The following is a 27,607-nucleotide window of genomic DNA, read 5'->3' as shown; positions in this document are numbered from 1 at the left end:
AAAGTGTGTGCACCATAAAAGTGTATATTTATTTTTTTCACTGTGACACTTTCACCCTTCTTTTGCATTATTACTGCATCAAAACTTACTCCTAAACACATTACTAGAAAATTGGCTCTTAAACATAAGGGAGAAATAAAATACAGTATTTTCCGGCTGAAAATAATTAAAATGCTTAAGAAAAAACACATAAACTCGACTAAAAAAATCTTAAAATTATTTCAAAGTCAAAGATTCCGCCTTCAAAGCCTCCTCTTCTGCTGCACAAAAACTTCCTTCACTGAACCTCTTCAACGCGCAATCGCACCTGCAACTTTCTGGAAGCTGACGGAAACAGCTGACAGGAACGTCCATTTTGCTTATTCGGGGGAAGGTGGAAGTTTTAAATAGGAACTCGGTTGTTACTTTACACACATATGTCGAGGAGATTAAAAAGACTGATTTTAGAACTATAACTTGAGTCTTTATTTTCCTATAACTGTACATATAAGCATTTTTATCTCGATGCCATTCTGCCTGCGTGCAATCGGACCCACCTAGGGGCGGCTGGGCTGGTGGTAGTGCCCGAGGATGGCTGCTGCTGTAGGTGTAAACAAGCAGGCATCTGCAGCGGCAATGGAGGGCTGTGTTCGACACGGCCGGGCGGCTGCAGGAGGCACGGTGAAGGTGAGTGAAGCCGATGCTCAAAACGGTCAGTGACCGAAAAAGAAAGCCTATTGCGACGCCCGCAGAGAGGGGTGCATTGCCGGTGACCGTGGTTGACAGAGTTGGCGAGAGAGAGCGAGTTGGGCGGTCGCTGCTGTCGTGGCTCGGATGCTGTGTTGCTAATGTAGCTGCACCAGCTTCTCTGGTACTGATGACAGCCTCTGAAAATGCGATGTTCCCATTGTCTTTTACGTATCCCTTTAACTCAGTTTGCACACTGCAGTTTAATTCAGAAAAATACATTAATCATGCGTTATTTGTTATGTAAGTGCAATATGACCAAGATCTCATGACAAGGGACTTGCAATTTGTGTGGCACAGAAAAGCCTGTGTTGCAAAGAGGAAAGCGTTCTTTGGCTTGCTTAGACTTGTAACTAAGTCTGGAAATTTCCAGCGCGTTTAGAGCAGGCTTGCTCGCCTGCGTTGGCGTACGCATCAAAGAAAAGGCTGTACTTGAATACAATTGCATGTTTCAAAATATAGAAACATTGCACTTCCTGTGCGCATGTAAATCATTGTTTTTGTTTGTCGTTATACTTAGGATCACATATTTGACCGAGACGTAGTCACTTAAAAATTGAGTTTTGTGTCTCGCACACACTTCATTGGCCAGTTTTCTTATTACTTCAATATTGCATAAAAAAATGTGAATAACCCCGATTTTAAGTCTATGCGTGCAGATGGCTAAATTAATTGTTTTTATTTTTGGTAACTGCATCCATTATTTTGTGTCTCTAATGTTATTATCATTAAATCAGATGTCTGATATCAATTGTGCAGCTTTCTTTTTAGTAGCAACAGAAGAATCTTGCTTACCCACAAACAAGCAATATATCGATACCGACATTACATAAAAATAAATTTACAGTTATCTAGATCTAAAATACGGAAAGTCTGACTTAATACTGTAATCTAGTAAAGTTGTACAATTTGTGAATGAATGACCCAACCACACTGGGATGAAGTTAATTTTCATGGTCTAATTTTTTTATGTTTGCAGAAATTAAACCTGCTCCTTGAGCATGCCCATGTAAAAATGCATTTGCATGACGTTTCTGGCAGAAATAGCATAGAGCCAAATACTTAGCAGTAAATAAGGAATTGCAAACATCTCCTTCAGAACTCGTTTTGCTCGCAATTTGATTAAATCCAAGTTGCTTTACTCTAACGGACTGTTCTCAAATATGCTAATGTTAATATATTTCATCAGGTACAGTATAAGAATACTGCTCATTCTTGTGCAATACATAAAATGAAAAGGGTTGTATTGAGTCATCAGTTTTTTGCCCAATGTTTTTGAATTTCCAGGTAGCATTAAACCTCAAAATGTCCCAGACTTGAACGCATGTAGAGAGTATCCCCGTGCTGGACATTTCCTCTGTGTTTGTCCCCTTGTCTCCTCTCTTTGCCTGCCTGTAAAAGCTTTCAAACATTTGCACAAGAATTCAATGTGGTGCTCAGTGAAAAAAAACTGTTAAAAATAGTTTTTTTCCCCCTCATCTAGTAATAAAATGCCTTTGTGAATTGATTTTGTGTTCAGTCATCTTTGCTCCTCCATAGGTGTATTGCTGGAAACCTTCAATATATTACACGCATACAGTATGTTTCCCATTCTTGTATCTCACTATATTTGACTTCTTTAAGACACCATTCTTTTACCCTCATTCTCTATGATAAGACACCAAATGTTTTAATAGGAGACTATTCTTTTACTTTTTCGTGTGATTTAAACAGATGTAATGAACTGCATTTTAAGAGTTGGGGGTGAAAAGAACAAAACTTTAACATTCAGGTAAAATATTAAATAGTTTTAAAACTTAGTTTAAAGCCTCACTAAAATTAGAGTCAAATTCCTATTATGTATGATAAGACCGCTTCAATATGAGTATGGTGAACATCCTATAAAACAATTTGTACTTAGTGTAAAACAACGTGAGCTTCCAGCTTCTAAGGTCATTACACACCTCTATACTGTACCTCTGGCTCCTGCACAGACCTGGTTAAGTTCGACAGCTGAAAAATTTGGGCTTTTGGATACTCCTAAAGCTTTGCTGGAGCTGAAGTCAGTCTCAATCTATGTAGAAGCAGAATTCTCCTTCTTGACATTCCATCTCAGCTAGTGCAGGCTGTGTTTGATCATGTTAGCCCAGTAATATTCAATTCTAGACATCTTTCATGGAAAAACTCTTGTTTATCTCATTTTCAGATATTATTTCTATTTTTCCTAATAAAGATAAAGGTCCACAAAACTGTTCAAGCAATAAGCCACATCACTTGCTGGATTCTGACTTTTTTTTTTGCCAAAAAGATCTTTTTAAGTGAAAAAAGAGGCATGCATGTGTGGCTTTGTGGGAGGTTGTTCCCATGCCACTGATGCCCAGACTGCTCCTACTTGATGATAGTTCCTGCACATCAACATCTTGATTCTTTTCTGCAACTATAAAATCTCCCTTCCAGGACTGAGTGGAGAGCAGCATTGCTTTTAAATCATGGAGAGTTTTGTTCATTTGTAGATATACTTCTTGAAAGTGTCCAAATAGCTATTATCCTTCTTGAAAATAACTAAATGACATTGCTGAGCTCCAAGAGCTCAAATCTTGGCCCAGACAAAGGCTTTTTATAATTTACACAATATATTCAATCCGCCCCTTTCTTTTTTCTTTTTTTCTGTTTTTTTTTTTTTAGTTTGGTAGTGAGATAATGCCCCTTTGTCCTTCTTCTTTGTGTTGGGACACGCATTTCTTTGTTTTATATTGAAGCAATGTTAAAACTTAATAACATTTTGTTCACAAGAAGTCCAAAACGTTTAAATTACTTTGAAACCAATGCAAAGCTTTTTCAGTTACTTGTGGGGGCAGCAGTTCTGTACGTAATTATTGAGTATTTTTTCGCTTAATTGTTCTCAACCCATCAATTTGCCATCATCCTTATTAAACAGCTGTCCTCTGCATTGTTTTTATCCTACTGTCCTGCAGAACAAATATGTAATCAGATGCACAGTTTGTTTTACAGAAGAATACATTAGATAGGTAAGTTGCATCGTTTAGGAATGAATACATGCAAATGAGTGAGGTAAATTGTAAAATTAAAATTCCAGGCTCTAGATACTTTTTTATTTTTCCATGTTCATAGAGATCTATTTTATTTTCAGACCAAATGTGGTGTTTAAGCTGCAGTAAAAGTTAAGGGAGTTAAGCAGTTTAGTTTCAGGGGAACTTTAATGTCCTGCTCTGTCTCAAAGTTAGCTGGGATTATTGGGCCATGGGGCAACCTTAATTATAACATAAAAAACAGTGTGCATGGAAATGTTTTCACCTGTTGTAGGTAATCTCAGATATTATCAGCATATGGAAGCAAAATGCTCATAATAAGTTTGCAAAACTGAGTTATTGTGCACAACTTACACTTTTATTTATATTAAAAACAAACCCTGAAATTGGGCCTGAATTGCATGTTACTGTACAGTAGGTGTTTGTTCTGGTTTCAGGACCTTCCTGCAATGTTTAGTGCTTTATACCGGATCAGCCAGTCTGTTCAGTGGTCAACCTCAAACAACTTTCAGTTTATAAATAGTTTATTGACATATTGTTCAGTAATTAATTTCTCTGTCTAAAATCTATCCAACCTTCCATTTTCTAACCGCTTTATGCAGGACAGGGTCCCCGGGGGAGCCGAAACCTGTCTCGGCAAGCAACAGACCCAAGGCAGGGTACACCTTGATGGGACACCAGTCCATCACAGGACACACACACACATACCCGCTCACACCAGTTTTCCCAGAACCCAACCAACCAGTATGTCTTTGTACTGTGGGAGGAAATCTAAGTGAACATGGGGATAACATACTGTCCATACTCTACTCAGATAGCACCCTAGCAACTGAACCCAGGGCCCAAGTGCTTTGAGCCAGTAATGCTGACCGTTGCACCACTGTGCCCCCCCTCGGACTCAGATGTCTGTAAAAAAATCCCTGTACTGTTTTATGGGTCTGGCAGTCCGTTAACTTGGAGGATTTGATGCAGTCAGTCCTATAATATTACAGTAGAATACATAGAAAACTAATAAAATATGAGCTCCAAAGAAATTAAAAAAGAATGTTAGTAACTGCTCCAGGGAAGCACGGCAGCCACTAGTACAAGGTGCTGTACAGCTTCAGTACACTGTACTTCTAATAGTAATACTAACCTATTTGATATATTTATAGAAAATTTTATATTTCTGACAAATAAATAGAAATAATACAATTATTTGGCACTTTCCTAGACCCTCCACTTAAAGGGCTTTACACCACCCCCAATGTGCATCACCCACCTGGGTGATGCGACGGCAGCCATAGTGCGCCAGTATGCTTCCCACGCACCAGCTGTAAGCAGGGAGGAGAACGGAGTAGGAGGCCAATACGGGGCCTCCTACCCAGGACAGCAGGGTTAACACCCCTACTCTTTATGAGAAACACCCTGGGATTTTTAATGACAGCAGAGTCAGAATCTCTTTTTTTTTAAAGTCTCATCTGAAGGACGGTGCCTTTTTTACACAATAGTGTCTCAATCGCTATACTGGGACATTAGGACCCACACAGTCTAGAGGGCGCCCCCTCCCCGACTGGCCACACTAACACCTCTTCCAGCAGCAACACTAGCTTTTCCCAGGAGGTCTCCCATCCAGGTAGGGTCACACCTGCTGAGCTTCAGTGGGTTGCAGGGTGATATAGCTGCTGGCTGATCACCCTGATTGGCTAGTCGAGCTCCATTTGGCTTTTGTATTTGGATTCAAAGGTATTCAGTGTGAGACTTCATTTCTGTGAATTACATTCAAATACATTGATTGCACTGTCCCAGCCTATGCCAGAGTGAATCTTAAATCGGAGCCTAAGTTATGTTTCTCTGAGATGTCTGAGCTGATAGTTATTGTGTGCTGCCCAGGAGATCTGTGGCCGCAAGCTGCTGTTCAGCTGTTAAGCTCCCGGTATGTCGGTCTGGTTGCGTTGCCTGGGATATTGGCTGGATGTCGCTTCTCATGTGGATTGTTGTGTGCTTCCAGGTGCTGGAATGTGGAGTGTGCGAAGACGTTTTCTCCCTGCAAGGGGATAAAGTCCCCCGGCTGCTACTGTGTGGCCACACGGTTTGCCACGACTGCCTCACCCGCCTGCCCTTGCACGGCAGGGCCATCCGCTGCCCCTTCGACAGACAGGTCACCGAGCTGGGTGAGCTCTGGGCTGGGTAGTTTCCATGGAGATGACAAGGCCATGACTTGGATATTGCTTCCTGTGGCTAAATTCGCATCAGCTGGGGCATATGACTGTCTAATTATAATTCACTAACTTAATAAACTGGAGTTTGTTTTTTTGTGTTTTGGAGGACACAAAAACAAACGGAGAAAAATGGAGAAAAAAAGCTGAATTGGTATTCATAGGGACCCATGTTATAAAATTCTAAAATAAGAAGCATCTAGAATGCCATTTAAAATCCTTTATAGATTGGAAATTCTGTTACAGAAACAGTCATTATCATCGTGGTATTTTGGTATTTTGGGTTTAAGACTGACTGCTAACATTTAATGAGATTGGAGTTTTCTTCTGTATCCTGGGTGATATATGTGAAGTTCTAGGGGTTTACATGCAGTGTAGTGGCACTGGTCTAAAACAACCTTGGATATGTCTAAATGAAGATGAACACAGAACTGATACAAGAAACATTTTTATTTTGCATGAGAAATAAGAACATAAAGAAGCTTGCATAATTTACAGGTCGCAGAATCAATTTCTTGAATTTGTTTTGATAATTTGATTCTAACAATTGTGCAACATCCTGGGATGTGGACTTTCTGTGGTAATATGACAGTTTTGAATGTGTATGTTTGTTTAGGGGATTCTGGAGTCTGGGGACTGAAGAAGAACTTTGCTCTGCTTGAGCTCCTTGAGAGACTGCAGCATGGGGCCTCTAACCAGTCAGGCATGTCAGAAGACGCCTTAGGAGGAGCTGGGGAGGTAGAAGACAGTCTGTTCACTGGGCATTCTCAGTAGTGTTAAACTCCTGAGTGTGGCATTGTGGCTATCTCTCAGGCTTTATTTTGTGCCTTATGATCTGGTAACATTGAGTTTATACAATGCACAATGCTTTAGGTACAGATAGTGGACACAAAATGGAAATACCTGGGTAAACATGGAAGACCAAGTATATTGAAGCTAGGGCTTCTACACTGGTGTGGCTCATGCATTAATTAAGCAAATAACATCCTAGAATGCTTTAGTGTCCTGCATAAAAATGTTGGAGAGACCTGGTTGCCTATAATTCTAGCTAGCATGGCAGCAAGAGGAGACCTCACTGACTTTCAAGCAGGGGTGATTTGTACGGTGCATTTGGCAGGACCTACAGTGGCCAAGTGACTGAGAGAAAGACATAAGGAAAAGGAAACTTTGGGCAGGAGCTCATACTCCAGGACCGTGATGTCTGTGCATTGATTCGAAGTGTGAGCCAAACTGCCGAGCAAATGTGGATAATTTCAACCTGGAGCATGGATAGCCAGTTTAATCAAGCACAGTCCACCTAGAGCCCCAGAGAGTGAGATGGAATAGTCGGGTGGCAGTGTACAGTATAAACCACTCATCACAGCTGGTAATGCACGTTTGCATTTTCAGTGGAGCAAAGAGAACAGGCAACAGAAAACAGAGCTGTGGAGAAATGTGATATTGTCAGATGATTCATCCTTCACTCTATTCTCGACAAATGAATGGTACTAAGTGATCATCTTCATCCCATGTTACAGCAATTGTTGTCTGCTGGGATAGGTATCTTCCAGGATGACAGTGCACTCATCCACAGAGCGTATGGTTGCCCAGTGGTTTCATGAGCATGATGGTGATGTATACATATCTGGTGACAAAGAAGGTCATGACATCTGAACCCAGTCGAGTATTTATGAAATATTCTGAAAGGATGCCTGAAACGGTTTTCCACCTCCTCCATCCAGGAATGAGTTGTTTGCCTCTCTCTCTCTGCCACAGAGCATACAGTTTGTTCTGGCCCGCACTTGGTGGCCCAACACCCAATTAAAAGACTTCATATTGGTGTTTTTTTTGTCCACCCCTGTGACAAATTCCAGGAAATGAAGATTAGCATTTGTTCAAAGTAAATGTTCTCCATAGAATTTGCCTTTGATTTTGGCTAACTAGAATGCATTTTATTTTAATTTTCCAAAATTGTAAATTATATTGCATCTGTTTTAATTAGAAATGGGTAGTAAAACACACATTAAGTTAGTGCATTTCAAACCCCTTCTTTGTTAAAAAAGCCTTTATCTTTGCTTTGAGGAAAGCCTGTTTTGTTAATATAAAGCAAAGGCATAACACGTTTAAACATAATTTTACAAAGAAATAATCATCTTTGGTGTTGCTGGTGTTGATATGTGCTTTTTGGCCAACTCCAACGCGCTTTACCTTCCCTTCTTTCCAAGCGCATCATCCGCTGTGACGAGGACGAGAATCACATTGCGTCCATGTACTGCACTGTGTGTGCCACTCACCTGTGTGCAGACTGCTCCCAGCTCACGCACTCCACTCGCACCCTAGCCAAGCACAGACGCGTCCCCCTTGCCGACAAGCCCCACGAGAAGACTCTGTGTCTCCAGCACCAGGTGCATGCCATTGAGTTTGTCTGCCTGGAAGATGCCTGTCAGCCAGGCCCACTCATGTGCTGTGTGTGCAAAGAGTACGGGAAGCACCAAGGCCACAAGGTAAGTCATCACAATCCACAGCAGCTAGACTGCTGCTGCTGCTTTGGATAGCCTCTTGTCACACAGTGTTGACTGTCACAGCTGTAATTTACTCTGAAGTCTGAGTAATGTTCCGTTCAGCTGTGTGATTAACATCTTGATTTGATGAAAGTTTCCTGAATTGAGGTGTGAGAATTAATGAACGTCAGGCACAGGCTTTTCTAAAACTCTTTAGTGTGTGTTGCATTTTTCCATTTTTGAATGCATGATGTTTAGCTTATGATTGTGTCTGTTGGGGTATGGTAATAGACAGTTTTGGCTCTACGTGTGATTTGAAGTTGCTAATTTACTCCTGTTTCTTAAGGTAAGAAGATACCAACATCCAGTCCTTTTCAAATCATGCGGTATTTTTTTTTTCCCCCACACTTTCAGCATGCAGTGTTGGAAGCCGAAGCAAATCAGATCCGTGCTTCCATTCTGGACATGGCTCACTGCATTCGTACTTTTACCGAGGAGATCTCGGAGTATTCCCGGAAACTGGTGGGCATTGTGCAGCAGATCGAGGGGGGAGAACAGATTGTGGAAGATGGCATCGGCATGGCTCACACAGAACATGTAAGGAAGATCGAATGGCACTTTCTCTGCAAAGAACTGTTGAGGCCTGACCAAGTCAGTACTTGAATAGCCTTCTTGCATTTCTTCCTTCCTTCCTGTCCGTCCAGGTGCCTGGTACGGCTGAAAGTGCACGTTCTTGTGTCCGAGCTTACTTTGCGGACCTGCATGAGACACTGTGCCGCCAGGAGGAGATGGCCCTAAGTGTGGTTGACGCCCATGTGCGAGAAAAACTCATCTGGCTTCGTCAGCAGCAGGAAGACATGACCATATTGCTGTCGCAGGTCTCCACTGCCTGCCTGCACTGTGAGAAGACATTGCAACAGGTATGGCAACGTCAACGAAAGGAAAGGAAGGAAAGAAAATGTCTGGAGAGTTGCACTGAGTGGCTGTGAAGGTTGCCTGTGAGTGGAAATGGAACAGAGCTGCATTCATTACAGTGAGGACTTGTGTAGTGTTGGCTATCAGGGAGGCACGTGGCGAGGTCCTCTGAATTTGTGGGTACCTGTGAGTAGCCGTGTGCTAAACCTGATGGGGGCAGAGCTTCACTCGTCACTCGTACAAGTGCTGGTTTAAACTTTCATGTAGGAAGTGATCCTGGCATGACGGATCTTTTACACTTTTTCCTTCTGGAATGCATAAACTCTGAGGAAAGTGTTTAGAAAGCTATTTATCGCATCAATGGTTTTTGTTTTATTGGTTTGACTGCCCATCTGTGTAAGATGCAGAATTATTATTAAAAAGTAGAAATAGAAATGCCAGAAATACCTTTTTTTCTTTAATGTGGTTGCTGTAGGAAGTAGTTTATGAAATGCAGGGATCAAAACTAGCTGGACCTTGGCTGGAAAAAGACTGGAAACCACCGTGGTCTCAGAGGAGTTTTAAAAATCAAATTCCTCACGTTTAATATCGAGGAACCATTTCAATAGAGCAGGACTCTAGATGTTAAGAAATATGGCATGGTTGAAGGTGAATTTGCCTTATTATTGTTGTTTTCTACATTGTACAGGATGATTGCAGAGTTGTTTTGGCAAAACAAGAGATCACAAGACTACTAGAAACACTCCAGAAACAACAGCAGCAATTCACAGAGCTTGCTGATCATATTCAGCTTGACGCCAGTATTCCGGTCACCTTCACCAAGGTAAAGTGAGGACAGTATTTGTTGCAGCTCCCCTGATCTTGGTGTGCTTCCTATTACACATAATTTGATCTGTTTCAAAACTAACTTCTGTTCAGCAGTATCTGATCTCCTATGTAATTTTGTAAAACAAAAAACATTAGAATGAATATACTGTATAGTTTTAGGAAAGTCCAATAGAATTAAAGCATATTTTGAATATTTCACTTCTTAAAATATTTTGTGAAGCTTCCCTTTTTGTGCTAACAACAGCTATACTTCAAATGTTTTTCTCTTTCCTGAGTCTTACTTTTTGTTACCCTTCTCTTCAGGATAACAGGGTGCACATAGGCCCAAAAATGGAGATTCGCGTTGTGACGTTAGGGCTGGATGGGGCAGGAAAAACCACGATTCTTTTTAAACTAAAGCAGGATGAGTTCATGCAGCCCATTCCAACAATAGGTAAAACTTATGCAGGATATCTGTACAACTAAACCTGAAGTTTGTTTATGCACAGTCTGCTTTATTTTCATTGCAGGAATCCATATCTGAAATGGGTAAACATTTTTGTTTTCTGTAAAATATTTCACTATTAAAAATGGTTTCCAGTCCAATCAGTATGGTATTAAAATGAAAGAGGAACATGTAAAAACTAACCTAGCCCGTCCAGTAATACCTGTTAATGTTTAAACTAAGGGGTGATGTAAGATTTTATTCCACCCCTACCTTGATGACCTTAGCTTGCTTTTGGTGATATCTTTTAAAACAGTCAAGAAAAATGATTATTTTGAAGGCCTGTAAGACCCAATTTGTGGTTTTACACACACAAGGTGTAACACCTTGTATTATACCCATTCTATTAAATCTTTATGTATATACACATGCACATACCCTGTCTTAAAGTTGCTCTACTTTAAGTAGTTGATGGGTAAGACTTCTATCAGAGCCAGCTCTTAAAAAAAAAAACACAGTGAAACCAAACCTAAAGGTAGACTGCATAGTCGTTCAGTGGAGTTATTGTTCAGGTGACCTTTAACCATATCACTCTTTGTTTTCTAGGTTTCAATGTGGAAACAGTGGAATACAAAAACCTAAAGTTTACTATTTGGGATGTAGGTGGCAAACATAAATTGAGGCCGCTTTGGAAACATTATTATCTAAACACACAAGGTATGCATCAGAATCCAAATATTAATTCAGAATATGTCCAATATTTGATTTTCAAATTTGGATTAAAATTAAATTCATGATCTGGTGTGGGAGTTGTCTATCTTGATATATTACCAGGTCTTAAACTTCCAAACAAGATGAATAGGCCACTTCTGACCAAATACCTTTTTATGTCAGTTATTGAATATGGAAATGCAGGTCATACCCACAGGCTGATTTCGTGATCCATTATAGATGAGACAACAGGACAAGATGTTCTCACTCTACTCAGGATATAATATTGGGTAAATTTCCTCTTGCCCAGGAGCAATTTCAAAGTATGAATTGTCATCTCTTCCATTGCCCAGTCAGCTGAGGATAACCGTGCTCTCTTGGTAGACTTTTTTAATTCAGTAGTGCATTGCAAATGAAAGCCATACTGCTGGGGTAAATGTATAGTAAATCTTTGTTTAAAAGCCTGATCTTATGGTTGAGTCTTTAAAGTCTTTAGTCACCCTGTTGCTCCTCAATACTGTACATTCATGAAGGTGGTCATAGACAAGTACACCTCTCATTGAGAAATATTTTTCTTAAAGAATCACTGAGAACTGTGTCTTTCATAGGGGAGCACTTTATCTTTTAGTGTTTTGAGGTTTTTGTGACAGAGGAAGGGGGGTTTGCAGGTGAAAGATGTGAGGAGCTTGGAGAGTGGCCTGAGATGATCATACATCACAGGTTCTTTTCCATGAGCATCCAAGCCTTTATCTGGCCTTCCAATGTTATTTTTCAAGAATGTCTTATAACAGCTGTGTCTTAGATTTGCAGTTGGGGATTCTTTGGAAAATGATCAATTACATAAAAAGCATGTTCCTTTTAAAACCCTAATGTTACTAAATAGAATGGTTTCTGGTTAACTTTTTCTCTTCCACTGGGAGTTTGAGGTTTTTTTCTGAACCTGTTATATGAATGTTGTTCTTATTTAATACCCCTTTTCCACTTGCACTGACAAACCAGAGTTGTTTCAGTTTCATGGACCGGTTTCCACTTGACGTGACAAAACAGTCACTGGACCATACGGATCCCTCATAGCTCGGATGTGCCAGAAGAAAAGGGGCTTTTATTTTGATGTAAACCCTTTAGAAGATCATGCAATCATGGAGTTAGACCCTAATTGTCTAAAAGTGTACCACTTTTGTGTTCCCAGCGGTGGTGTTTGTTATTGACAGCTGTCACAGAGACAGGCTGATGGAGTCCCACAGTGAGCTGGCCAAGCTGCTGACGGAAAAAGAACTGCGAGACGCGCTGCTTCTCATATTCGCCAATAAACAGGTACGTATTTACAGTATTTTCTAAAGGCACTGCATGTCTTGAAGTGACATGTATGACGCCCATAATGGGTCATCATTTGCTTGTCCATACAGCTAACTGCTCTTCTAAAATGTTAGAGCAGTGAGCGCCAAACTATCACTGCATTTTCTGCCTATTTTACTCAAAGTGTGCTCACACTGTTGGAGAAAGTGCACAGGGACTTGCTTAAAAACCTTCAAGTTGCCGTTTTCTGTTTAGTCTAATTATTTAGATGTATAATTGTTTTATTATAGTTAAATGTAATAAGTGTAATCAGGATCAGAGGTGTAGCTGTATCTTTGATGTAGAATACGTATTATATGTAGTGGAATATTTGTCATTATGTTAGGAAGTTGGCTTTGGCAGTGATCTTCTAGCTCAAAAGGAGGGTTACTGTTGTGTATGTAAAGTAATCATAGTAAACTTATTGTAGAGAGGCTGGTGATTTGGATGTGAATAATGAAAATAATGAACAGAATTTCATAGCATTAAGGATAGTGAGTGCATTGAGATTTACCTTTATGAATTAATTTAGTACATTATACTCCTATTACATAACATGCGTTCAGTTCAACCCAGTGTTTGTAACTGTATGGCCTAACATTGTTATTAAAATCCTGTATTGCCTTTCTTCTTTCCCTGCGTTGTCTAGAAGATGATAATGGTGTTTTTACATAAACACAGGTCTCTTCAAATCTGTAATTTTTCTGTGCTACATTCATCTAACACTCTGCACTAGTCCTCTTCCAAGTGTTTTTCAGCCTTAGCTTTTGAAAGTCTTTTCAAATTTCCTTTGTAGCATCTACAGTGCTTGCTAATCCTTCTATTTCAGTACTGTCTGTAAAACATGACAGGTTTACTAACTAGAATCAAGATCATTGATATAAATTAGCTGTAGGGGTCCTAACACAGATTTCCCCTTTGGGTCCAACTGCTCATTTTAGAAACAATAGTCTTCTTTTAATTTTGTTTAGTAATGAACTAGATACTATTGTTACTACTGGTGTAATAATGGTGTCTCCTTTCCCTTATCTCTCCAGAATACAGTGATTGCCCATTTGCATCTGTAAATATTGCATTTAAATGCTTCTTATGCCATCTTATGTATTAGCTTTTTAACCCTCTTTGTATGTATTACTAGATACCTGTAACACCTGTGATTGAACAGAACTGTATATTGATTGTATAGGGTAATATTTGTAAATATATATTTTTGAGGTTCCACTACAACCCTGCCTTCATATTATTTCAAAGTAATAGTTATCTAATGGACCCTAACACCTTTGGTAAGGAGAAATAGTTTATTTTCATTTTTAAACTAATATTGCTTACTGAATGGCTGACTATAAGGTAAACCTTGGATCATCCGCTGGAAGTATTGCATTCCGAGATTTAGGAGTAAGTCTGCGTTTTGAAGATTGGTTGATTGACTGATCTTTGCGCTGAAATGTGTCCTCCCGGTCCCCCAGGACGTGGCCGGCGCGGTCTCCGTGGAGGAGATGACGGAACTGCTGAGCTTGCACAAGCTGTGCTGTGGCCGCAGCTGGCACATCCAGGGCTGCGACGCTCGGAGCGGGACGGGGCTGCACGAGGGCCTGGACTGGCTGTCCCGGCAGCTGGTGGCCGCGGGGGTGCTGGATGTGGCCTGAGCTCCTTCCGAGGCTGGGCCCGCCCCTCTCCACCGGTTTCCCTTGACGATTTGATTCACATTCTGTAACACCCCACCGCTAACTCATTGTTACCCTTATCGGTTTGCGTTCTGTTACACGGCAAGGCTGTGGGAAAGAGAGTTGGGGGGGGGGGTTCCTATAGCATCTCCTCCCTGAGAGGATCTGCTCTGTGACACCTGGTGGCTCATTGGCCCATGAGCTGTAGATGAGAGTTCTTCCCACTGCTTCCAACAGACTATTTGTAAAAGGTCAATTTTTTGTCTCAGCTTTCCCTTTGATGTTGATAAACATGTCAACCTAATGGTGTTAAATTGAAGTCTCAGGCCTGCTGGTATACACGCAGTATCCTTTTAGTCCCACATTGTGCCCCCTTTATTGTTCATGGGGGTCTTCCTGTTGATGAAAAGGGGAGGTCTAATGAAATTGGTCTATTTCTGAAATTGTCTAGTGGACTATTCTAAAGTCCTGTTCAAGACCTCCCAGTTTTGCTAGTGATTCTGAACAGTCCCCTGCTAACATATCATGGATTTGGTTCATCAATACAGTTTTGTTTCCTTGCTTTTGCTTTGGAAGATGCTATAGATTTAACTGGATAGAATTCAACTAGTAGGTGGAATGCAGTAGTATCTGTTGTCCAGCTAGCAAGAAGTCTAAAAGACTATCTTCTTAAAACCTCTCTTTGTAAATTGGATTACTTATGTTTAAATCATGGTCAGTTAAGGAACCTTATGGCTATGACCTGGGTTAATGATGTTTATAAAAGTTATTCCATCTCCTGTTTTGAGGGGAGGATTCAGTAGAGGTGCAGTGGGTGCACCTGTCGTCTGTTCATTCATCCTATAAGGCTGAAACATAGAAAGGAGGAAGAAAGAAATAAGATGCTGGGGATTTGGAGATTCATAGTAGCAGCTTCTCATCTGCAGAATGTGGTATTCTACGTTGTTTGCCAACTGCTGTATAAACTACTCCATTAGTAGCACATCCTGCATAAGCAGAACAAGACTGCTCCAGAATCTTAGTTCTGGATGGTGTTTCTCAAAAATGGTATTCCTTCCATATTAATAGATCATCTTCATTTGATATTCATATGTATTCAGGGCAAAAAATTGATGTGATGCCTAGTATTTAAGTATTTGCCTACAGTTGTTCTTGGACTATCCAATGCATTCAGGCATTGCCATGATTATATGATTCACCACTTCCAGCCACCAGAAGATGTTGAGGAACACCATGGAAATTTATGCTGTAAACACCCTGAGATATCTTGTTTTGTATCCTTCAGTGGCTGAAAAGTATTTTGAGTCACTGATTACTACATGGGGACAAATGTGATTAGTGACTTCAGCTCTGTGATGTGTACTTGAAATGCTTGAAAGTGATCATCCAGTTTCCCATCAAGGGCTGCAGACAAAAGTTTTGCTGTAATGAAGACTGCTAGGTGACCAGTATCCAAATCAGCCTTGCATGTGGAGCAGGGAAGTAACTGCCTGATATTTCTGACTGATGAACATTATTTCCATTAAAAGGAAATATAATTCTTATTTTATAAGTTATCTGCATGTGTAGTTATGTAAAAAGAACACCCAGATTTAATGCACCCTTTAGCCCATTTCCGAGTTGCAATTTTAAAGACTTGTTGGGCATCACTCTTAAACTGATCCCAGATTCAGGCAAAACCCATCTATAGGACAGCACTTAAGAAATTAAAGAATTAAAAAAACTTCACAAGAAAGATAATCTACTTTTCACTGGATTTGAACAGTGATGGAATACAGTAGTACGTGTAGCTGGTAGAAAGTGTAGAAGATTTTTCTGAAATCTTTACTAAAAGCTTGGAGCTTTTGTTTTGCAGAAAGTTATTTTCTACAGTTATCCATAACTGACCAACTGCTGTAAAAAATGCTATATTTCAAGTACATCCTGTTTAATTATAGTGCAACATGGACTGATGTTACACATCATCTAAGATTTACTTTGCAGAAATGTCTAGTTTTCACTCTGGGTTTGGTCTATGAAACATTACATTGCATTTTTTTATTGTACCACACCAAGGTACCATCATTGTGCTTTTCCTGAGAAATTCAAAGAACATGTAGGTTCATCTTAACACTATCTTCATCATTTAACATCTTAATGTAAGTTTACTACTTGTACCTATTGAAAAAGCATGTCTGAATTTGATTCATTTAGTAACTATCCTACAGGTTAACCATTATTGCTGTGGATTAGTGGAAAATAATACATGGCATTACTTTGTAAACCCATAAAAACAGAGTACACATCTAAACAAGAACATTTGTAACTTGAGTGAAGTGTGTATTGAGAAATGCTTTTGTATAACATTCAATAATGTGAATTCGTTTTCTGCTGTTGAAATAAAAACCACCTTGTGGACATAATAGAGTTGATTTTGTTACAGAACTAAGATCTTACAGCTATTTCACTTTGTGGGTGGAAAAAAATGAATCCATTAAAATACAAGAACATACAACCACTGCAAGAATATCATTAGAAACTATTCACTTCCAGTATTAATTGAAATCACTTAATTTTGCTTCATCTCTCCCATAACATATGTTCATCGTGAAACCTGCAGTGTCCCCAATGTGAAAGTCATCGCACCCTTTCTCAAACATAAAAAAAGTTTTTTTATTAAAAATGTTCAATGGTTCAAACACATTTGAAAACAAAATACAGCCTAACAGCTTGCTTTATTCATTTTATGGTGATATTTATAATGCTGACATCCTCGTAGGGCTTGTCCGTTTTAGGATTGACTTTTACATTTGAGATTCTCTGAACGACTTCCATGCCTTTCGTAGTCCTTCCAAAAACGGTGTGCTTGTTGTCCAGCCAGGGCTGCAACAATTAAAGAGAGGAGAGGCAAGATCTATAAATGAAACCGACTTTCCACGGTCGTAGCAATCGTACATGCTGTAACCAGACAAGTGGTATGAAAGTACACACTTACCGTTGGCACAACAGTAATGAAAAACTGGGAGCCATTAGTCCCAGGCCCTCCATTGGCCATGCTCAGCGTGTAGGGGCGGTCGTGCCTCAAGGTGGCGTGGAACTCATCTTCAAACTCTCCTCCCCAGATGCTTTCTCCACCCATGCCAGTGCCAGTGGGGTCCCCCGTTTGTATCATGAATCCCTGCAGCGTGAGAGAAGACGAGGGAACAATGAGCAAACCCTACAGGTCTTGTTTTAAGTTAAACAGTTACAAACTGTACTATCATATGCACATTAAGGTAAAAACAGTGCATTGTAAAAGTTTTTGACTCCAGGTTTTCAAAAAAGGAGTAGAAAGCTTTATTTTTTATAAAAAGTGCACTGTCACGCAGACATTTGCCATACATATCTGATGTTTTAATAAAGCACCAAACCATTAGGGCTGGCTGTAAAAAGCACATTTTAACACAAAAAATGAATGTTCTGATATTCATAAAAGCTATATGATGGGCACAGCAAAGAAACATTTCATAAAAGGTAATGAACGTTTTAAAAAAAGCCAGCCCTTAAAATGTGAGCTTACAACACAGAGAGAGTGTGAGAGAGAGAATACCTAACATCTGCAAAGACAGACCAACATTTACAGTTACAAATTAAGTTAAAATGAATGAGTTTAACAACAAAATCATGAAAAGTAGATGCGTCATTTCATTTCACACTGGAAGAAGACTCCACAACCGAAATGTCTTCTTTTCAGCATAGAATAAACCTCTACCTGTTCCTTTGCACCCTACGCATGAAAACGCAGCTACCTACTTGAACTATCATAATAAACATACTTTGTGTAAAAATGTAAGGATGCAGTATTTCAATTGCACTAATCTTGAGCAATTGGGAAAAAAAATCATTTTATTTCAGTGTTTTTTGTCTCTTCAATGCAAACCTATTCTTTTGACGCATAAAATTGTTCCTGCTGATCATTTTAATTTAACTACACTGTATATGAAAATACTGATGCCTTTTTATTAAACGACAGTAGCCATAACACTGTTCAACTACATTATTTTACACATACAGTAAGTTATAGTAATAAAATAGATAATCATTTTATTTTCATTTAGTAATCATTAAGGTCCCATGTTGAGATGATTGTACAAAAAGTGGCTGTGTCAACCTCTTAGTGCTGGAGGACTTCAATTACATTAGAAAATGGGTAAAGAAAAACACCAGACCCTATTTATAATACAAATTAACAAAATCTATGACTATACCACACAAAACCCTTGCACTGATTGTCCCATGTAAATGTAAAGCAGTAGGGTACAGCAAAACACAACTAAAACCATGACTGTACTTCACTGAATAACTGTGGGCAGTTTTAATTTATTTTGAAATTATTTCAACTCTTCACACTCAGCTTAGTTTTTTTTTTCCATATTAAAATATAATCTTCAGGTACAGGACCTAAGTATTATTCCTGGGGAAAAAAAATGAAGGCCAAAGTAACAGAAAATTATACCTTGATAACACGATGGAATAGATGTCCATTGTAGTATCCATTTCTGCTGTGGACACAGAAATTCTCTACTGTTTTCGGACATCTAATGGGAAAAAATAAAGCAGAGGATTGTTAACAGATTAAACAAAGCGAAGACTGCAAACAGCTACATTGATAGTATAAGTACTGTCGTGGTTTTCAGAACAATCTACTAGTATTTCATCTGCAGATTATCAAGCATCTACAACAGTCAGACGATGGAAGCACATTCACTCCATAACCTTAAACCCCAGATTCACCTTGAAACAACCAGGACTTGATTGCAAGTGTTTATGGAATTCAGAGATCAAAGTTACAAATTTGACTTGACAAAGAAGCGAAGAAGAAAAATAAAATACACTGGCCCATGAAACACATACTCAACAGGGAACAGCTTGAGGTGAATGTCGCCCATGGTGGTGTGGATGATGGCACTGTCGGATACCCTCTTGGGTCCCTCAGCCTGAGTGGCTGCCATCACCTCTTCCTTTGACGGCTTCTCGTTGAAGATGTCCCTGTCCGACTCTGCGCTCTTCGTGTCTTCCGGTTCTCTTTTGGTGAACTGTTGAGCACAACAAAACGCAAGCAAAGCAAAAAAGAATAGTTACTTTTTTTTGCCCTCAATGTGACTCCAGCACATTCAACACTGAACAGTGTGCAATTTCATATTTCGTAACCACCAGCTTTGTGCACACTGTATAAGTGTTCATTCGATGTTAATCACTGAAATCCAAACCTAATCTGATAAAATGAACAGAAAATGTCGGGCCCATGAGATTTGACAATTCCCAGCTACATTTTACTGAAATGCTTTGTTCTTTGCTGCAGATGTCGGCACTACATTACGGTGGTCTATATAGGTTGAAACTCATGTTTCATAACTGTATTTAGGCACGCGAGATCAGGGGTAGACCTTTATTTCAAAGCACAGTAAAGGCGATTTGGGAATGCATGGCTAGCATGCAGACGTTACCATATAAAATCTGTTCTTCTTAAAGGCCGTGCAGAAGATGGTAGGATCTGGCTCGCAGTTCTGCAGGGCAGGATTGTCCGATGCCTTCATCTCGATAGTGGGTGCAGCTTGGCTGCTCTTGGCGATTCCCTGGAACAGGCTCAGCTGCACCACGCGGATATTTTCCTGTTTCCCCAGAATGCGCACACACCTACAGACAACATATCGGGAAATTGTCATGGCTCGCCTTTCCCTCCCTATGACCACACTGCACCATGAAAAATTGGGATGGCATCAGTTCAGATACTGCAGTGTTTGGAAACTGCAATATCAGGTGTGAAATTGGAACTTCTAGGTTTTTCAGTCTCTTCACTTGCTTGCTCATGTTTTCCCAAGCAGTCGCTGTAGGTGAAAACCGTTTCAGAAGATATATTGCACCAGATTTCCCTGTTCAAAAGACTTTTTTTAAACACTTCACAATATACAATACATACACCCTACCATAGCAACACACAGAGATTTAAAAAGGTTACAGACTTCTTCTTTATGATCTGCTGGGACAAATCCATTTTTTTAGGTTATCAGTCATTTTCAGAACCCTGAATAAGGCTGCTCTTTACCTGTTGGTTTCTACATTAATGACTTTGATGCCCAGCATTGTTCCATAGAGCACAAAGTGTCCGGTTTCATCAAAGATGATGCTGGTCAGCCTGATACCATCCATTTTCTCCAGCTCTCTCTCCACAGCCATTCGCCGGCCAAACTCCATGTCTGGAAGCTGCTGCCTCATCTGCTGCAGCTCTGTGAACATCTGTGGAAGAACAAAGTATCATTCAGGAGCGTGGCCGGTCTTCGCATTCAAGCTCCACTGCTGTTCCACATAATCCCTCTGTGCAGTTCTGCTTCTCAGTGTGTCCCCAATTGCTTTCTACAGCACAGTATGGTAGACCTGAAGATACACCAATAAGACAATCAGCAGGAGACTGAATTTTAAAATAACTGATGAATCTTAATAGCTCTTATTCAACATTCAGCCCGAGTTAATTACCAAAGATTATTTTAAGTGAATCTGATTCATGACAGTCCTTTGAGATCCATTTTTTGAAAGAAATATAATTCTAAAAGAAGATCTAGAACACAAGTTCAAGTGCTTTGGCTGCCTTTTGTACATCTCTATCATCTGCTCCTCAGATCTAACTGGTTGCTAATGCAGATTATGAAAGAAAAGTGGCCATCCTGTTATTTTAGGTTCTGGCCATTGGAAGTTAAAAATATGAACTTACGGTCAAGGACTCATCAAACACTCTCATCAGCTTCCCCGTTATGAAGCGGAAAATTCTAACTTTCCGATCGGAGGCAATGGTGGCCATTTTCTTTCCATCACTTGAGAAAGCCAGGCTAGTAGGATAGGTCTTGCACTTGGCAAATTCATACAAATCCGTGTCCGTCTTATACTCCCAGTCCACATTTTTAGGAAACTTGAACTCATTTGGAAGGCCGGTCCAGTATTCTAGCATCCCTGCTTTGTCAGCTGATACAATGACTCTGTATCGTGGGTTGAGCCGTATTTGAGACAGGGGTGATGAATGCATTTTCTCAAACGTGTGAAGTGGGCAGTTATCTCCTCTCGCGTCATAAATTAATATTTTGCCTGTCATCTTCTCTGAACAGGCAACTGTGGATATAGCATCACCTGGATTGTAGATCCATTCACACTGCCCAGGGTGGAAGCTGTACAGATTCACAAGAAATGGCAGAGGGATTGTAACCCAACAGATCAGAAACTAGACAATCTCTGCACGCATCTGATGATTAAACATTAAAATCAATGTTCATTTACAATGATTAGGAGTAAGCATTGTTATAGACTGATGTTTTCAAGATATATTAAATACACATCATCTTTATTGAACAGTTCCGAATTTTAAATAACACTTTCTGTCTAGAAAGAAGCATATTTTGTTTTCTCTTATTTACCCTATATATTCTAACAAATTCACATTTGTTAGCTTTCTAAAAATTTAACTAGAAGCCTTTTGTCTTGGGTTTTGTTAATTTGAATCCATTTTTTAATTAGGGTGCAAATGTACATCCTTTGCAAGAAAATAAAAACATCCTTAGGGCAATAAATGAGTATGACAAAAATAAACAGATGCTCTTTAGTGACCTCATATTTGCTTACATAAACAAAAATACCTTCAGAAATTGTACTTACCCTAGCTTTAGCATGTTGATCATGTCAAAATTGACAACATCAAATACTTTCATGGCCTGGTCATCACCAACTGTACATAACAGTGCCCCTTCAGAACTTACAGCAATACACTCAATTACCCCTGATTGAACAAAGGAACACTTTCAATAAGCAAAAATGAATACAGTGTTCAGGTTTCAACTAGTGTATATTGAATAGGGCCATCACAAAATAAAAAAAACAAGAACTGCACAATGTAATGGATTAAACAGTTATGTACATGTAGGCATTTTTTAAGCTAATGCTTGATTTAATTTAAAACTGATCTGTAGTTCAGATCTGTAGCACTGTACAGTATATGGAACTTGGTAGAATTAACTCAAATGCTTCATTAAACAGCTTTAAGATGTTAAACAGCTCCAATCATAGTTTTTGTCCAATATGCCATTTCCTAAAGAACAAGAGAAAAGACAGTTAGAAATTTCACCCACCTAAATGACTGCGAAAGTGCTTCACAAACTCTATTCCTTCATCTTCTTTCTTCTTCCAGAATTTGACATGGCCATCCTGACTGGCTGTTATAATGAAATCCGTCCTGTCAGGAATCAAAAGGCAATAACTCAAACAGTTTGGTCAAATAGAAAGACGATCCACACCACTGGAGTGGCACAGTCTGTATCTCGGTGGGACACCATAAAATATACAGTTCTATGGGACAGGAGCATATTAACCTGCGTAATGATGACCACTCAGTGCAATGCATCTTGGGACCTCTATAGTAGTGTTTCCCAGTCTTTGTCTAAAGGCAAAAATATTGTAAGTCATAAGATGCTATAGCAGCATAATCTTTATCACCCTGTCACCATGACAATGCAACTAAATTATGTTAATTAAATGACATATGCATCAGAAACACCCAAATACACCGTTTAATTTGGTTGAAAATTTCAAAGATATAAATGGAACTTATATCCAATGTATTAAACAATCTAATATGGTGAGATGTCTTTTTCCTCTATATTTGAATGTACAGCATGCTGAAAAATAAGCGACATGTTCTCTGCTTTTATGCGATATACACTGTACCTAGCCACAGTCACAGTCCCATAAAGCGAGAATATCCAGCCCTAGTCCTGGACCACCAGTGTGTCTGCAAGTTCTTTCCAACTCATTATTGGCTTAACTGGACCGATTGAGCAGTGTCTCCCAGCTCTTCAGGTGCTGCGGCTTTTAAAAGACCTACAAAACCTGCAGAGACACTGCCACTCCTGGACGAGAATTAGGGATCCCCAATACGAAGGGTAAGCCCTCTATGACAAGGGTTGTGTGCCTCAGTTCAATCACACTGCCAGACCATTGGCAGTTTTACAAAGGAAGGTATCATTCTACACCAGCATTATCTCACATTCCCATATAAGCAGTAACAGGTGAAGAAAAAACCCCAGAAATGCAATAATGCTTCAAGACGCATCAAATCAGGAAGTGTTCCACGGTGCCTGTCACTCAGACACTATACAATAAAATACATTGAAATAATTCCTAGAGGAGAAACTATCCAAGAGGTGCACAAAAATTTAAACAGGAGGAAACGGGGCTACGTGTAAAAATGTTACAAGTATCTGAACATCGAGTACTTTTGTGAAGTCAGCACTTCTTTCACCCATTAATAAAACTTTGATGTTCCATTGAAAAACAAAAAAGGTGCAGAAGACACTTGATCGGCAATGGGGCTAAAATAAATGGCTGTTAAAATAAATGGCTGAAACATAAAAAAGTACAATGACCACTGAACGTCAATCCATCAAGACTTTTCAAGAAGAAATTAGCTCCAAGCCCACTGGCACTGACAACTGGGCGGTTAGGAAGGGATTATTAGAGACGTGATGCTTTCAACTGGAATCAGTTTTTTTTTTTAAGCGTGAAATTACTCATATACTATTCACAGAGGCCTCAAGCAAAATTGGATTCTCTGGTTGGGGATCCCTGCTCTAAAGATTTCATGATACATCTAAAAGTTTGTAACTGAAGGAAATTGTATCCTACAAAGTTCAGACAAGTGGACCGAAAACTATGAATTTTGTGTTTCATGTGCAAACAAAGAAATACACATCTTGAAAATTACAGTTGTGAGAAAAACGTTTGTGAACCCTTAGGAATTATATGGAATATCTGCATGAATGGTTCCTAAAATGTGTCCTGATCTTCATCTAAGTCATAATAATAAATAAAGACAGTCTTATTTAACAAACAACACACACAGCATTTTACATTGCCATATCTTTAATGAACAAATGGTTTAAACAATTAAGGTCATCGGAGGAAAAAGTATGTGAACCCTTATATTTAGTAACTAGTGGAACCTCCTTTATTGGCAATAACCTCAACCAAACGCTTTCTGTAGCTGCTGATCAGAACTGCACAGCGGTTAGAAGGTATTTTGGCCCATTCCACTATACAAAACTGTTTCAGTTCATATTTTTGGGATGTCTTGCTTGAACGGCCTGCTTCAGATCACGTCACAGAATTTCAATGGGATTGAGGTCAGGACTCTGACTTGGCCATTCTAAAATGCAGAATTTCTTCTGTTTGAGCCACTCTGTTGTCGATTTACTCCTGCGTTTTGGATCATTGTCATGTTGCATGACCCAACGTCTTCTGAGTTTCAGATCACAGACAGACGCCCTGACATTCTGCTGTAGACTTTCCTGATACAACCTGGAATTCATTGGTCCCTGAATGATTGCAAGCCGTCCAGGCCCTGAGGCAGCAAAGCAGCCCCACACCATTATAATCCCTCCACCATGCTTCACAGCTGGGATGAGGTTTTGGTGTTGGTATGCAGTGTTTTGTTTTCTCCAAACGTAACGCTGTGTACATTCACCAAAAACTTCAACTTTTGTCTCATCTGTCCACAGAACATTGTTCCAGTAGTGCTGTGGAACATCCAGGTGGTCTTTAGCAAACTTGAGACGGGCAGCAATGTTTTTTTTTTTGGAGAGCAGTGGTTTCCTCTGTGGTAACCTCCCATGTACACCACTCTTGTTCAGTGTTTTTCTTATGGTAGACTCATGAACACAGACGTTATCAAGTGCAAGAGATGCCTGCAGATCCTTAGCGGTTACCCCAGGGTTCTTTGTCACCTGTTTGAGGATTTGAGGATGGCGTGCCCTTGCTCTGATCTTTGTAGGATGCCCACTCCTGGGGAAAGTAGCAACAGTGCTGAATTTCTTCCATTTGTAAGCTATCTGCCTGACTGTGGACTGATGGAGGCCCAAGTCTTTCGAAATCCTTTTGTAAGCCTTTCCAGTCTTATGAGCTTCACCAACTCTTCTTCTGAGGTCCTCTTAAATCTCTTTTGATCGGGCCATATTGCACTTCAACAGACTTCTGTTGTGAAGAGCAGGTAACCCAAATTGTTTGATTTTTCATACAGCAGGGCAGGTCAAACTCAAACCTGAATTGATCAGAATACCTGACTCCAATTACCCTCTTTTCAAGATGCCATTATCTAGAGGTTCACATAATTTTTCCCATCAATGACAGTGATTGTTTAAACCATTTGTTCAATCAAGATATGACAATGTAAAATGTCTTTATTCGTTGTTATTATTATGACTTAGATGAGGATCAAATCGCATTTTAGGAACCATTCATGCAGAAATTCAGATAATTCCAAACTGCATATGCAACATTACTTATGACTGATTTGGAAGGAAGAAAAGACAGAATAGATTATTCAGAAGTACTACCTAGTTTTCTAAAGCAATTAGGTTGGGGGAAAACAAAATTCTCTTACTTTGAACATGCTATGTGGGTGATGACGTCCCTGTGCATGTAGCTCCGTTCATACATAGACGCTGAGGGCAGGTTGTCCAGGTACACCCTCTCAAACTCAAGCACTGCCAAACACACAACAGGTCAGCCGGCTTCTTACGAGCCAAGGGTTAGTTCTCACAAAGGTGTTTGAGTGGTTTCCCAAACCATTCAAGAGCTCCTGACACTGCATATGGATGTCTTCAGAGTCAATAACAAGACAGAAACCATACCACCCAGGTAGAAAATGAGGTGCATTTCAAACAGAACGTTTTACACACAAAAAGCTGCAGATACTCGCAACACGTTTCCCAGCGTATTCAAGAAACAGCTGGATTGGAACCTCAGTTCAATTAGCTACTGGCAACCAAAAGAGTTAAATGTACCATTATTACTATGCATGTAAGAACCCAAAGGAGAGAGAAGATTTAGCATCACTACTGCATTTGTAAAAGCAGTGCTACTGTACGTTTTAATGTGAACTATTTACTTTATGAAGAAACATTTAATTGTAAGTTTACATTATAACGACACATCGCTATGTTTTAATCGGGATTTATAATACTTTAAAACATTCCTTAAAATCGTTAACCCTCGTAGAATTCGTTCAAGTAATTAGATAACACTTTTTAGGCCTAATACACTAGATACACCTTGAGACTCTAGACCACCTATTGCAAGCTCCATTTTTCAGTATATAAATATGTATAACTCAGTAGTTGAGGGGTGAAGGAGTGCATTTAAAAAAAAAAAACTTAACGTGATGAAAGGCATTAACAGAACACAGATTTAGAAGGCTCAATAGCCGAAAAGTTTCTTCTTTCTACTTTTCAGTTTGAAATCAACCTTTACTCGTCCCTATGCAGTCAACCCATGCTGGCGCAGTTCCGCACTTCAAACATGTACCGGACAGCGAGAGCGCTCAAGAAACATTACCTTTCCTTTTCTTGGACTGTGTAGCTTCGCTTGGCAACGGTCCAACCCATTCATCTTCTTCAGGATCGCCCCCTTTTTCACCCTCTTGATCCAATTTCCTTTTCTGGTCCAAACTGACCGTAGGAGATGCCATGATTTTAGTTTACATTAAAAAAAAATACTTAAGACCCTTAAACTTTGACCTGTAGACTGTAGCCTATCAACAACAGAGATCTGAGCACATGAATGGCAGAAACCTTAAATGATCCGAAGTCTATCCAATCAGATTTCCTTTTGCGCCATTTACTTTCCTACAGTGAACTGATAGGGAAACAATTCTTGTTTAAATTAGGAGCATGCGCACAATAAAAATTGCATTTTGGGAGTTGTAGTGTATTATTCGCCTAAATAGCTTATCGAACCTCTTAATACCTAGCATTAAGCGAATTACTTAACAAGAGTAACCATTTCTCAATCTGCGTGTTATTAAGTAATGCTCTTTGTCAAGCTAAGTTTTCTTCTAAATGGATATTCACTCACCTTTAAATTCACTTCAAAAGCCCCATCATTTTTGTTTCTTATAAAAATTCAGTTTTATGCAGAGAATGATCACATATATAGTGATAATACAAATGTGTATATATATATATGAAGATCTTTATGATACAACATTTAGCACAAAATGCTTCAGAACAACAACAAAATAATAAAAACACGGTTATTCTAAGATTGTTGATGTACTGAAAAGATAAAAAAGTGTTACTTTTGTTTGTTTGATACACTTTGAACCATAAATAGCTATGAGCAGAAATAAAGGTTAATTCTATGATGAACAGCAGAAAGAAAAATACAGTTGTGAAGCCTTCTTCTTCTGGTGTGAGGATACAACTACTCACCCATCGCTTTCCAGGATAGGCTCTATCTTCCCTGC

At 39.5% G+C, this 27,607-nt stretch overlaps 2 protein-coding genes and 1 long non-coding RNA gene across 3 annotated transcripts; 1 reads left to right on the top strand and 2 right to left on the bottom strand.

Annotated features, from left to right (window-relative positions):
• The first annotated feature begins 363 nt into the window (after positions 1-363).
• Positions 364-16,712, top strand: trim23 (tripartite motif containing 23). Its single transcript, XM_088629287.1, has 11 exons — positions 364-666; positions 5,746-5,908; positions 6,570-6,691; positions 8,158-8,436; positions 8,848-9,030; positions 9,138-9,353; positions 10,037-10,171; positions 10,480-10,609; positions 11,207-11,317; positions 12,501-12,625; positions 14,113-16,712. Exons 1-11 carry the CDS (start codon positions 571-573, stop codon positions 14,290-14,292), a joined length of 1,740 nt encoding a protein of 579 aa, XP_088485413.1. The 5' UTR covers positions 364-570; the 3' UTR covers positions 14,293-16,712.
• Positions 16,713-16,937: 225 nt separating this feature from the next.
• On the bottom strand, positions 16,938-26,896 carry ppwd1 (peptidylprolyl isomerase domain and WD repeat containing 1). The gene is made up of 11 exons (XM_088629286.1): positions 26,698-26,896; positions 25,745-25,847; positions 22,440-22,543; positions 21,970-22,090; positions 21,038-21,485; positions 20,375-20,565; positions 19,776-19,965; positions 19,183-19,364; positions 18,785-18,866; positions 17,285-17,467; positions 16,938-17,172 (listed from the first exon to the last, which is right to left on the bottom strand). The coding sequence occupies exons 1-11, from the start codon at positions 26,828-26,830 to the stop codon at positions 17,029-17,031; spliced, it is 1,881 nt and encodes a 626-aa protein (XP_088485412.1). The 5' UTR covers positions 26,831-26,896; the 3' UTR covers positions 16,938-17,028.
• LOC148673067 (uncharacterized) lies at positions 22,967-25,619 on the bottom strand. Its single transcript, XR_015935930.1, has 2 exons — positions 23,245-25,619; positions 22,967-23,151 (listed from the first exon to the last, which is right to left on the bottom strand). It is a non-coding gene; the product is annotated as an uncharacterized LOC148673067 (long non-coding RNA).
• Positions 26,897-27,607: the final 711 nt, after the last annotated feature.

The sequence above is a fragment of the Lepisosteus platostomus genome, chromosome 4 (genome assembly GCF_059453375.1).
Source record: "Lepisosteus platostomus isolate fLepPlt1 chromosome 4, fLepPlt1.hap1, whole genome shotgun sequence".
Lineage (NCBI taxonomy): Eukaryota > Metazoa > Chordata > Actinopteri > Semionotiformes > Lepisosteidae > Lepisosteus > Lepisosteus platostomus.
This window is presented reverse-complemented; position numbering and strand designations above follow the sequence as displayed.